Source organism: Hetaerina americana, unplaced genomic scaffold (genome assembly GCF_022747635.1).
Source record: "Hetaerina americana unplaced genomic scaffold, ioHetAmer1.1.p SCAF_2, whole genome shotgun sequence".
Lineage (NCBI taxonomy): Eukaryota > Metazoa > Arthropoda > Insecta > Odonata > Calopterygidae > Hetaerina > Hetaerina americana.
Window position 1 is genome coordinate 28,657,475 of NW_027286763.1, and position 14,347 is coordinate 28,671,821.

The 14,347-nt window shown below is 36.1% G+C and overlaps 1 protein-coding gene across 1 annotated transcript; it reads right to left on the reverse strand.

Annotated features, from left to right (window-relative positions):
• Positions 1 to 2,801: 2,801 nt before the first annotated feature.
• LOC139687655 (pseudouridylate synthase TRUB1-like) lies at positions 2,802 to 6,603 on the reverse strand. Its single transcript, XM_071584895.1, has 6 exons — positions 6,139 to 6,603; positions 5,914 to 5,991; positions 5,693 to 5,830; positions 5,484 to 5,604; positions 3,146 to 3,291; positions 2,802 to 3,055 (listed from the first exon to the last, which is right to left on the reverse strand). The coding sequence occupies exons 1-6, from the start codon at positions 6,338 to 6,340 to the stop codon at positions 2,802 to 2,804; spliced, it is 939 nt and encodes a 312-aa protein (XP_071440996.1). The 5' UTR covers positions 6,341 to 6,603.
• Between the last annotated feature and the right edge of the window lie 7,744 nt (positions 6,604 to 14,347).

A 14,347-nucleotide genomic window follows, 5' to 3' on the forward strand; every position in this document is an offset into this window, starting at 1 on the left:
GATTATAATTATACAAATGTTTAAAATTCTTCAGAATACTCTCCCCCCGCATCTATAAACTTGTGGAGACGTGTCTGCCACCCCTGGAAGGCAACCTGAAACTCCTCTGTGGGAATGTCTCTCAGGAACGCTGTAATGGATGCTTTTGGATGTTTTCCACGGTCTCCCAATGCTTTCCTTTCAGTCAGGGAAACAAAAAAAGTTGTCGCGCAGAACCAAGTCGAGAATGTAAGGGGGCTGGGGTAACCATTGCTGGGTGGGTGCTCCCGGCTAGGAAGTTGGTAATAATGAAGTACATGTGGCTAGGCTCTCCATCGTGCTGTTACAAAGTCAACAAAAACTTCATGCAGAGAGGCATGTCTTTCTGCTCGGAACAAACTGGCAACCGGCTGTGTTGGAAGGGCAGACCCCTCACCACATTTCCAGGCTGGTTTTACCATACTGCCATGGATAGTTGCATCACAATAAAATCATGCAAATTACTTTCATAAGAAACCATATATATGAGTGGTAGAATTCAGTAGATCTTGACCCAGCTGATTTCTATATTAGCAGATTTTGAAATGAAAACATGATTCATTGTTAATAAATAATTTTAAGATAATTTTCCATGTATGAGAGTAGAGATACCATCCACATTTTTAATATGATTTGCCATTCAAAGAGTTATAAATTTTGAGCTTGATCTATTCCTGGTTTTGGATGAGTTTATTTTTTACCTGATTCTTTTAGATTTATGAGTTCCTACCTAGCTGAGTTTGCATTTTTATGACTGCTTGCATTAGGTATTAGTCCAAAAAATTGATTTGTCAGCTCTTTCCTCCTAATCCTTTCTGATTAAGTTCTGCAACCTCTACACTTGGTGTGCAAATCTGGTTGCTTGATCAGTAGGATATCAGGTTATATCATCTGCATACTGGAATGTTGTTTAACTTTCAAGGGGAGAATATGTTAGATCATGTGGACAGTTTTTATGTTTGGGGCAGTAATTTGGAGGAATATAGACTAGAATTTTGGAGATTAAGAATAGCTTTACACTAACATAATGAAGTACCTGTACAGAAGATAGAATTGATGACTAGTAAGGGTGTTAAGAAAAGGTCTGAGGAAGAATAGATAAAACAAAATACTTAAATAGGAAGCATTGTATGAATCTGAAACAATGATTTTTTGAGGGAAAGATGATAAATATAAAGAAACTGCGGGAAATGCCATAACAGTAACTTCGAATGGAATCATCTGCTAATATGCATTGCAATGCAATAACTTGTAAGTGTAAAAATTATTCGCCTTGACTGGGATCCCCCAGCTAGGTGAATGATTTTTACATTTTGGAATTGCTGCAATGGAAAGACCATAAGTTCAGATTGGAGACTTCATATATGGGTATTTTAGCATGGTGGGAGAGGAGAGGGACATTTGAATAAGGCAGGAAAAGTGGGCGGAGGAAATTAGGAAAGGTACTGAGATGCCATGGTCAACATAAAATTAATAGTTAAACAGGGGAAGAGCAGTGCTAATTACATGGTTTTGAAGGGATATGGAAAGAACTGCCAAAAGAAATAAAGCCAGCCAAACACACTGGAGAAAAAACATATGATGAGTACGCTGACATAAAAGGAATAATGCCAGTGCCACACAACTTTGCCAGGCAAGATCAGGGTGAAACATTTAATGAAACTTTCTGCGGTATGGATCACTATTAGGCACATTTTTGCATAATTCAATTCCACAACTGCAGGAAACTTAACATTTGACTAATTGTACTTCCTGAATTCCATTATCAGTTGGCAATCATACTAATGGCTGGTGACAATCCAGGCCACATGTCCTTATGGCAGCTTTCAGGGTAAAATGTAGATGTAAATAACAGTTGCTATTCAGCATTGAAAACATAACTTGAATTGGTATACTTCCTTCAATGATGAGTATTCAAAGAAACCCTATGCATTTCAAAATCGTGGATAGCATCTAGCCCTCTATGAATTATGAATCTCATTTTGGCAACTGAGAAAAGTCATTGACGTCATTATTGTTGTTATCTGGAATTTGAGCTGAGAAAAGGAGCAGAGTAAGTAAAGTTTAATTAGCTCCTGCCCTTTTAAGCAATTGATGATTCTCATATAAATTTAGGCCCTAAATAGACTCCAACACTACTTTCAGGAGAAGTGCCAAGGGATGATAGTGAAGACTTGAGTGGCATTCATAGCATTAGCATGTCACTATTCATTGTGGTGATACATAACAAACTAATGAGGCTATCCACGCCTTAAAAATGTGTTAATATATCTGTATACTTTTATAATACATGTGTGTCTAGTTATTAGAGCTCTTTGTAATAATTAGTCAGCATTGGTGCAGCAATCCAATTTTGTCAACTGAAGTTGGGTTAAAAATTTGATGGTGGAAGGGAACAAGTGAGTAGAAAGATTGTAAAGCATTGAAGAAAATGTTTTATGGAGGTTAAAATGACTATTTGTAGTTGCTGTATGATTGATGAATGTCAGCACAGGCAGTCAAGTTATGAAATAGAAATACTTGAAAGTTAATATTATTAAATATAAATACCTGGAGGCACTCATGTAGCTAGTTAGGCCCTTCTATGCCCATTGATCAACAAATAATTTGAAACATGCATCAACAACAAACTATTATATGAGCTAAGCATATACAGCACCAAGGAAAGAAAGTTCCTCAATGACTTGGGTACGCGAATCTTTAAATATATATGAGTACATATCTACAGAATTGATTAGGGTAATCAGTGAAACATGATATCAGTAAAATATTTTATTAACATGTCATAAATCAAATAAATCATCACTAAAAGCTATGCTTTTCTCATGTTTAGTACTTTTACTTTTGTTAATTGGGTCTTCTCTCTCATATTTCTCTGATTGTTCTCTGAAAAGATGCCCATGTTTCTTCTTGGTTTCCTGGATACACCACTTGATCTGTTCCAGGGTCCACTGATCTCTAGCAATCGCTTCATTTTCCTTGAAAAGTCCATGCTGTGTACGATGCAACTCATGGACATGGGCACAGCTGCCAACCACTTTAATGAGAAATATTTTCATTGAAGTAAAATAAATTTGCTAGTAAGATTTGCATTCAAACACTTCAAATGGAGATGGTAAGGACTCACCTATTCCAAGGTCATTGATTAGACTTCGAATGTAGAAACCCCCTCCACACTTTACATTCAAAGTAAATAATGGGGGGTCAAAGCTGGTGCATACCAAAGACAGGCATTTGACCATTCTTGGTTTTGGAGTTACTTTGACACCTTCTCTATAAAGACAAAAACAAATTGGTATTTCATATATTTTTCCAAATTGAGTGAATAAAATTTACTTAACCTAATGAACCTATTTTGCTTTGCAGAATTATCCACTGAAAGGCAAAGGAATAGTATACAAAGATATATTTGTGCAAAGTTAAAATGTTTGAAAACTTGATGTCATAAAAAATTAGACCAATAATTTGTTTATTGTACTTTGAGCATCAGGCCGCATTAAAAAAAATTATCAAATTAAATGTAGAATGTGCCAATGGAAACTGGCACAGCCAAGGAATTTCTGGCTTGGAATCTCCCTAACTGCAGCCATACATAATGAAGCAATGCATGATGGTTCTACTTCTCGGAAAGATGACAAAGTGATGATGAGGAATGTGGTGTGGGACAAAATTTCCTTTGATTCACGGATGACGTTCAATATTTTATTACTCACGAGAAATACCTATGTCTGCATTTATTCATACATCAGTTATTGAGCCACTAACATGAAAATAAAAAGATAAAATAGGATCTCAGAAGTAAAAATCTGTCAAACAGCAAGAAACCTCATGGTTACCGAGGTATCTATTTTACATTGATAAAACTTTTGATATGTGCAATGAAAAACAAAGAAATCTTTTGAAATTCATCCTCAATCCAACAGTACTTAGAGACTGTGCTTATTCAAGCATCCTTTGAATAGATGTGAATGCGTGTTAATGTAACCATCTTGACATTGGAGATCCACGCTACTAGCACCTCTTGATAATAAATAGCTCCAAATATGTAGGCAATAAAGCATTAGCTTTGCTGTCACCTCACAACAAATAAACTTTGCTGTTTGAAGATGTTTCTGAACTGGTCTAATGAAAATGGAACACAAGCATCATCAAAATGAACATTCTTTTGAGCATTCAATATTGCTCATGATCCTCAGTTATCATGCACCTATATATCTCCATCAAAACCATTCATGAACAAAAAGGATTTTGGAGAGTTTATCGATAAAGTTTCCAATTGATCCATTTCCATGGAAATTTTTATTTATTTTTACCCCAATGACACGGATTATATGAATATCTTTTAAGCTAAATGCCAAAAAAAGTTACTTGTGCCAAAAAAGAGGATGTTTATAATTTACACCCAGCATACATACATGTTTTTCAGACTCAGAAATGGCTGACTGTTTTGGGGGCGCACTCAACCAACAAAACCTGCTTAGTGTTAGTAAAATATTTTTAATAATTGGCTGTCACACAGAAACAGACTGATGACCAATTTTAGCCTTCTCTGAAGTCTGCTGTGCTTGCAGATGGGCAATGGATCTAACCATGAGCACCTGAGAATAGAGGGACATGGACTTGAACAGATAAATGTAATTGGGACCTGCTTCATTCACCAATTCTCTTCTGCCATGATACATGCTGATACCCAGTTGTTCGGAAAAAAGTTAAATATGCTTGAAGGTAGTTGTAAGGTGGTTGGAGGAACCAATTGGTAGCTAGGAAGTTTTTTCAATATAATATTTTCAAAATAAACATGCTGATAGTACAAATTAGCTTGGAATTTATGTTACACTGAATATAATATAATTCAATAGAAAATGCAGAAGGGCACTATGGCCATTAAATCAATGATTGTGAGGGTCTATGAAGTTAACTGGCACAGGACAATCATCTAAATTAATAACTATATTACATGAATAGCTGTCATTAAGAATAACGAATGCATAAATACATAACTAGCTCTAAAAAAATGATCATCTGAATAATGTTTTGGTGATTAAACGAAGATGAGAAGATTCAAAGGGAGCGGGAAACACCCAGACAAACATTTTTGCAAAAGAATTCTGAACTGTCGCAATAATTCAAAACTGGATGGGATAGAATCAAAAGGAACACATTTCTGTGGAACTTCAATGGTTATTTTGGTCATACAAGAACTTGTATAATATATCCTAATTATATCAGAATGGAGGAAGAACAATGTATTATTACTCCAATCTTCCCACCCATTTTCTCCTAATAATCTACAACTTTTTAGTTGACACTTCTGGAATTACAACTAACAACGATAGAAGACTAAGATCTACAGTCACACCTAATGCCGATGAGACATGTAATTCCTTAATAGCATAAGTAGCCTACCTGCACACAAAGAAAATTTTGTGCCAGGGGATAAAATTAAAATAGCAAAGACCAATTACCCAGCCAAGTCAGAATATCTTCGTCCTTGCAGCTTTAATGCAGAGTAGACTGGAGGTGTTTGAGAGATGCGCCCACAGAATTTATCTAACGCCTTTATGAAATCTTCCTTGGTCACATGACCTAATTGGTAATCAAAATAAATAGTTAGCAATCACATAAGCTGAACGCAACAGGGCAGAGAAAAGAACCGCAAATAACAAAAAATTACCAAAAGGCATTTCATTTGTAACATCACCGCTTGCATTGTATGTGGTTGTGGAGATACCTAATTTTCCTGTCACTGTGTATTCTTTTATACCATGTAGAAACTTGGGCAATAGTTTACACCCTTTACCAACCCCAATCGCTAAAAAATAAACTCTCATTAGGAGCCAAAATGTAGCGGATTAAACATTCGAGGCGCAAAAATAACAATAAATAAAATTTTACCCAACACTCCAGACGCAGGTCTATCCAACACCCCACCATGACCAACTTTAAAAGTAACCCGATCATGGGGTGGAATTGCTAGAAAGGCATAATAAATGTGTAAAAAACGTGCAAAGGAGTGTTTCAGCTTGGCTATGACTCATCTTATTATTATCATTCTTGACATCCATACAATGAGATAACAACGCGATCCCAGACTAAGATGAAGGCAACACAATGGACTACCTGGCTGTATTATATTTTTAATAATATTCACCGCATCCGTAGAACCGAGATCCTTCGGCTTATTAACTGCGAATAATGCACATTCAAATATATTTGGCCCATTATGGAGGATTTCTATTTTGGTATGCCCATGAAAATTGTGTGCCAACCGACTCATAGGAATCTTTCCAGATATACTCAGAGCACGCTCAAAGAACATCATGATTACAATCAATGCTAAACTCAATTAGTCCTTATTTCACAACACCTCGTTTTACTTTGGTCCGAAACTCTTTCAAATAAATATTGTATATAATAACTCTTAAGCGATGAAAAACTGCACATCATTTATCCATCATCAATTATGCTAAATCGAAGAACATATTAAACTCTTTTACGTAGGGCCCATCACTTAAGTCCATTTGCCACGGGATTTTAAAGATGAAAAAAATTGAAGTTACATTTCAATAGTTAACATATCCTCGATTATTCTCCTCGCAATTAAAATTTCGCAAGGCATTTGTTTCACATTTAGGTACGCAAGTTTTGAAACTTAAAAGACCAAGAGAAAATGTGTTACTCTGGGAAAACTTATATCCAAAGCGTTCTGTATCGTCGGAAATGTAATTATATATGCCATAGTGTTGAATATTTAATTTTGCATATCCCACGACGATGATCAGCGTATTGGTTGGAAAAATGCGTTTTGACAATAACTTCGTGAATTATGCATCCAAACTGTCGTCCGGAGATAGGACTCAACGGATATCATAAGCAAATAAAAGTAGGTTTTGTCATATGATTACTCAACTTGTAATAATTGAATCAGTTTTCTAGAGTTATGTAGATTGTACGCAAGGACATATTGACTTCAACGGAAATTCCTTTATCTTTAAGGAAAGCTGAAAATAGCCATCAAGATTTATCAGTATAATACAGTGGTGTCAAGTTTTGCAATTTGCTATGATATCAAACAGATGACTTTGAAAACACCTAATTCAATGTTCTAAATTATATTTTCATACATTTATGAGCCAGTCTGAAGTCTCATGCCAGGCTCCATTTCACTCTCATGGGTCCATATACAATTTGAGTATCCTATAGAAAACCTCTAACTGGGCACAAATCGACCAAAGCTGTTTATTAAAATATATTCTTATTTCTGAATCCACTCACTTGCATGAGTGCAAGTACGCAGCTCTTGTTTTTTTATTTAATGTTGAACATGTTCTCAGACTCAAATAGTCATGTAAAGAAATTTGATAGCATTTACTATTTTTTATTATATCATAGTATAAAATTTCATATATATTTCAAATATCAATTCTTCATTTATATTGGGTCATGGGTAGGGTGGCAGGGATGCATAGTCTCTAATTAATTCATAGAAAATGTACAATCTTTGAAGTATTTATGTATTTACCTCGTTACATTTTCTATAATGAATGTAGCACTGAATAATTTTCATTTCGCATTTTTTACCTTCTGGAAGAATAACTATTGATTACTCTGTAAGCTACTGGATTTTAGTAGTAATGCACTTGTACTTTCATTAGTAATGTAGTTCTGCAAGTGAAAAGTAACTACATACTAGATCCTGATAATACTTTTAATTGCTATTGCATGTTGGTTGTTTTGTTCTATAGTTTCTCTGTTTACATTTACTCTTTGAACATATTTCTACCGAAGGTATCTAGAGGAGACTGACTTAATTCCCTTCTTGTTGTATCTACTGTATAATCCTTTCAAAATGAGGCTGGTTTGTGATAGCCATATCCTTGGGATAGCCTTGGGGTCAATCTATAGTTACTGGTCATTTTTGTATTGCCATTTTTTTATTGTTGTAATTAATTCAAAATTTTATGGTATTCCTACAATTCTAGTATGTACACCAATAATTTGGGTTATAGTTTGGTTTGGGACAATTCCTGTACATCTTGTATGTTTCCTGAAACAATGTACAAGCTGATATCTTCTTCAGCTATCTGTAGAAAACTACTTGCTTATTATTTCTAAGCTTATATCTAAAAATAAATCTTCTCTTTGGTTCCCTGTATAGTTTTCAAAATGATTGCTACACATCTCTATGCATATTCTTAAGATCAAACATCTTCTATATATATTTTTGCAAATAACATGTAATCACTTTAGTAATCAGATTTTAAGTTGGTTTGGTTGATAAAGATGGAGCTCATCTTATGGTAATTAATGAGGCATGTGTAATTCACATGTCAGGGTTGGGGAGCAGCTTCTTTACATTTGCTGCCATTTGGTTTCTGATGAAGTCGCAAGAAACTAATACAGCTTGGAAGTTCGCAAAGGTTTGCAGCAATATGTGTTTGGATCGATTACTCCAAAATGTTTTCCTTGTCTAGTGCACCATAATTGATTGTATTTCCTGACCACTAGATACAAGTTCATGTCAACCACCTACTGACAGTGATGACACAAAGTAATTCCATTTACACATGTTTAGACTCTGATATAATGAAGAATTAAGATATTAAGAGCTTGACTCAGTGAATGGTGTCACATGTAATCAATGATAGTAAGAATATGACCACAAAGATACACGTACTATAAGGATGTGTGTAAAGGTGTCTTTTCCTAGGGGCACAGAAAGCTACTTGTGTGAAATTAGTATAATAAAAGTGATAAAAAGTTTGGGCAGAGGGCAGGCATTCTCCTTTTTATAACTTCTTAGTAAACAGTATTTTTCATTTTCAGTATTTGAAGAATGTCCCACGATTCAATGAAATTGACTCTCAAGATGGATGAATTCAAATGTACATAAGGTATTCATAATTGAATAAATTCTTGATTGGTTGAACTGGGAAGTAATATTTTGTCTACTCCTGATGAGGCCTTTGATTACTTCCTTGTCAGGCAGCCATGAAGAGGCAAAGTGTAGGAATTGAGACCAGGGAAGAATACATCGAGATGAAAAGGATGCCATTGCTCTCCACTCTTGAAATATCATAATAAATGAAAGTGATCATCATGATCTTGCATCTTAGATACCTCTGATAACCAAAAGTTATCTCATAAAGGCCAGTAGATAATGCTTTATTTTCTCATATTATTACTAAGTGACATATATAACAGTGAAAGAAATACATGTATGAAGCAGTGCGGTGGCATGGATTAGGGTGATTATCAGATGGGTGAATAACTTGAATGTGATTCAACCATCTGATGTTGAGTGAGTATAATGGTAATAAATATGTGAAGTGTGTGTATTGCCTAATTATTTAACGCAAGGGGTAATTTTACAAAGCAATTATTTTTCCTAATTGTCATCTTTGCTTTGGATGCTTACTTGCACTTAATCCCACAGATAAAGTAGTGCGACAGATTATGACTGTCTTAGTGGTCTGGAAATGCCTTCTTGCCTATCAAATACTGGAAAATTTCTCATTTCTAAATATCATTTTTAAAAGTATCCTCTTCCTAATCAGTGTCCTTTTAGTAGGTAACAATGCATATTTGTCATCCAATTTTGTTTCTTCCTTGACTTCCCACTAATTGAAACTACAAACTTCCTGATTGCATGGACATTATAGTATATTGAAAATAAAATTATTGACTCTGTTATTGTATCGAGGTATTAATTCCTGGTCCAATAATTCATTCCATTGAGGACTACATCTAACAATTTACAGTATTTCTTCATTTTGGTTGACCATGATTCAAGATAATGCAGTGGAAGTATCAATTTGCTTTGGAAATGCCTTATTTTGTATTAATACTTCTGACATGTTTCCTTTATGAATTGCAGCTAGTTGCTAGGTCTCTGTAATTTAATGATGGTAAATCTGGTGGGCCAGTGGTGGTTCTAGCTTTGATTGGAAGTTTGAGTTAGTAGTAGCTACAATTACTCACTAAAATAAGTTTTACAGTTTATTTAAAAGTTACACGATTTGTTTCTAGTTCTTGTTGAGAATGAACTATTCAGGTGATACATGTGTTTGGGAGGGAAATAAATGCAGTTTGTAATGAATATCAGATGTTAATTGATCTTTCGACACTTGGATGACAAATCAGACGTGAATATACATACAAAATGAAAAATATGGGCAGTTTTGAATTGTCATGTTCACTCTCTCTGAAACATACAGTTCACCCTCATTTTTCCTTCATCTTCACATTTCACTTTGATTGCCACTCCAGTTCTCCCAGCCATATACTTATAGTATTTCACTCTCATTCTCTCCTTGCCTTTCCTCTAAAGCATATGTGTTTTCACTTCTCACAGCTATGCCTGCACAAGTGTCTATTAACAAGATGCTTTGCTTCGAGGTTTTCATTAAAATGGATTGGGTTTAATAATAAAACTCTTGTTATTGCCTGTAAAAAGAAAAATGGCAACAGAACTACAGTTTGGGAGAAAAAGCGTTCTCAGAATTTTTAAAAATGTCCATCCGTTTACTGGTTTGATATTTTGTTGCTGGTACTGGGTCATTTTTACATTTAGGAAAAATAAGCTGAAGTATTGATAGTAGCAAAATATCCCATGGAAACTGCGTATTAATTTTGAAAAGAAAATAGCATATACTCGAGGTAGATTCAAGTTATGACTATGTAGGTCCAAGTTGTTGACATGAGCAGGTGCCCTCTTGTCATATTCGAATTCTTTACACATTTATTGAGTGTGGTAGAATCTTCATCCTACATAATATTAAATGCTCCACGTGTCACGCTATCCAGGAATGCTTGATAAATTAGGATGGATTTCCTACTGAAGGTTTCCGCGGTGGGGTGTTGTGGAAGCTCCCGTGCATTCCGAGATTTCTCCGAGTAGGTCCATTTTTTATGGCCGAATTCACTACCTTCTGAAGTTGATGGCATGAGATAGTAACACCCATGATAATGAAATCTTAATGGTTGCGCATTAATCATTGAAGCACTGAACATCCGATTATATATTTAAATCCTCTCTGCCTTCTATTTGGGATGTGGTATAAACCTAACAGTTGAGTACTCCGTCGTAAGATGGCGCGTGAGCTGCTGATAAATTGAGACCCAACCAAGGACTTATCACAAAATTGAATTACCGACGTGAGATGATTTGAAAAAAATCGCACACGAAATATTTATCACTTAAACGCAAAGGACCCGTCAGTGCAAAATCTGTGGCTCCCGCACTGATTTTATTCAAGATAATATCTTGCGGTGCTGCCTGTTGATAGCAGTTTCCATTTGTACTCTAAGCCGCGTTTCTAAAACGAGTGACTAAATATCGAGTCCGATGAAACCGAATGACGAAGGCAGAGAAGTACTTTCCAAAGACACTGTTGATAAATTAGTGTGTGAGTTCGCCTTTCCTGAGAGATAGCTGGAAATATTTCCATTAAGACACGATGCAACTTCGTTTTACCAAAAAGCTATAATTAGTTTCATAATATATGCGGAAAATAAATTTATAAATACCTGTATTTAATTCCGAAAAAATAGAAATTATAAGTAAATTAATTTATCCGATAAGCGGATCACAATGATATGACAAAGGATTTGTGATGTGACATCGTGCGCCACGGATGAGTGGAATAATGTAACAAAGAACGAATGGGTCGTCGATACAAAAGGATTGGCTGGAATCGGCGGCTCTCAGGATTATATGAGTGGTGATTTTACTCGAATGTAATTCTATGAACTTAAGAATTGAAACTGTAGTGACTTTATAATAAGCTTAATGACCTGCACACTTTCCTTACTAAATGTGGCTTTTAAACAAATATACATATGATGTATGTGTATCCTAGTAGACATGGTAGTCCAATGGGTAGAGCGTTGGACTACTGACCGGAAGGACCGAGTTCGACACGTCCCTGGGCACCCTCAGCTTCAACCAAGCTGCATAATTTTTCCGGTACCAGATATTTCTGAGAAACTACAGGCGGCTTAACGAAAGCCCCCCTCCCCAGTACCCTGATGAGTGTTAATAACACACCAATGGACTTCCTAACTAAGTGATCTCTACCCTATCCTATGCAATCGACCCTCGGGTTGAAAACTTTGGGAATATCGGAGTCGTAATAATTTCTGTAAGAGTCAGAAAGCAACTGGTTTTGACAAAAGAGCGGGGCTCCTAAGTTGTGTGTGAACCATATCAGTCACTCCCAGATATTCAAGCGGCCTAGTTTTATATTTTCATTTGCACATTTAGTTTTTCAAAGGTCATATTACATTTACTGAATTAAATATTCACTGTGAATCATTATACGTAGAGTTTTCCCTTTTAAACTAAACCGCAATCAGTTACGGCACAGAATGAGGCTGGTTGACATTCGACTTCAAACACCATGGTGCAATATGTACTGAATATCGCGGAAATATGAAGTATTCTGCATTGTCGGGTTTCACCGCGTCGTTGTTTGATTCTGACAACAGTTTCGCCAAAGTTGCATTCGGCGTCTTCAGGTCGAAGATGAGGGATACGACGAAGATGTCTTGCCGTTTTTTAGGCGGCTTTTTTATTTCAGAGATCGCCTTATTTGGGCTTTTGCTCTGTGTCCTGTGTATTTTTTCCGTATTTTCCTGGACTACCAATCCAGCGTCGTTTTTATTTCCCTTTTCCATTTTTTAATTGTCATTATATTCATTATTTATATATTATTTATTTTTTTTCCTATGTGTTAGGGGTTTAACACCATGTTTGGTCTTTTGTACTTATCGTATGGACCAATTTTGTTGATTTTAGTGTATGTCATAGCTTCGTTAGAATTTCCTTTCAGTTTTTCGAAGTAATTCTTAGTTTGCCTAAGTAAAAAGTTGTGTAGTGTCTCTATGTCTATTATTTTGTATATATTTTCGTTTTTCTCCCACGGAGGGAGTCCAAGTCTTAGTATTTTCCTTTTAGTGGTTTTTAATTTTTTCATTTGGGATCTACTCACTAGCCCCGTCCATGCAGGTGACGCGTAGGTTAGGATTGGTCTTATAGTGGTTTTGTAGATTAATAATTTTATTTCCTGAGGGGTGGCGTTATTTCTTAGAATTTTTGCCAGTTGTGATGTTTGTACTATATGGCCGCTTTTTGTCTTATTTCCTTAATATGGCTGTTAAAGTTTAATTTATCGTCAATGACAACTCCGAGGTATTTTATGGTGTTACTCCATTCAATCGGCTGCTGTCTGATCCTGATGCATTCGCAAGTAGTTTTTGTAGTTCTAGGGGGCGTGAATAGTATGGATTTTGTCTTGTTTGTATTTATATGCAGTTTCCATTTTTTATACCATTTCACTATTTCATCAAGTGCATCTTGCGCTCTTTCTTGCATCGAGCTAATATTTTTTCCTTTAACAAGGATTGCAGCGTCGTCCGCGTATAGGGCAATTATGCTACGCCAGTCATTTCTGTTTCTTGGGAAATCGGCTGTATATATATATTGAAGAGGAGGGGGCCTAGTATGGAGCCTTGTGGAACGCCGGCTTTGGCACTTGTGCTAGTACTTGTTTCTTCCCCCCATTTTACTTTAAAGGTTCTTCCGTTTAAGTAGGAAGTCGTCCACTTTACTGTCCATTTCGGGAATTTCCACTTTTCCATTTTGTGTATAAGTCCCCAATGCCATACCTTATCAAAAGCCTTTGATAGGTCTAGGAAGATACCAATGGTTCGTTCTTTTTTGTTAAAAGCGTCGCTGATGAAATCTGTGATTCTGTGAATTTGCTGGTCGGTGGAGTAGCCCTGGCGGAAACCAAACTGCTCTTTCGGAATTACTTCGTTCATTTCCGCATGTCTCCTAATATGTGGTGCAACTACCCTTTCTAATAGCTTACCGAGGTTGGAGAGGAGGGATATCGGTCTTAGGTGTTCTTCTATTATGGTTTTTCCCCCCTTTTTAGGGATGCATCTGATTAGTGCCTCCTTCCATTTTTTTGGGTAGTATCCCAAGCAGATTGAGGCGTTGAAAATTTTTACTAGATGTTCTCCTGCCGCTTCCGGGTGCCTTTTTAATAGTTCATTTGGGATGTTGTCCTCCCCAGGAGATTTCTTGTTAGGAAGTTTCGATATTGCTTCGGTAACATCTATTACTTTAATTTCCGGTGGTTTTTCCTTTGCCTCTATGTAGCTTCCGTGTTGCTGTTTTATTTCTCCGGTTTCAGTTCCCGAGTCATTTATCGTAAAAACCTTTTCGTAGAAGCTAGCCATATGTTTGGCTTTTTCCACGGACGTCGTGAGAGTCTTCGATTTTGCTTTTATATTCGGGTCGCTTGGTGGGGTTTTCCGCAGT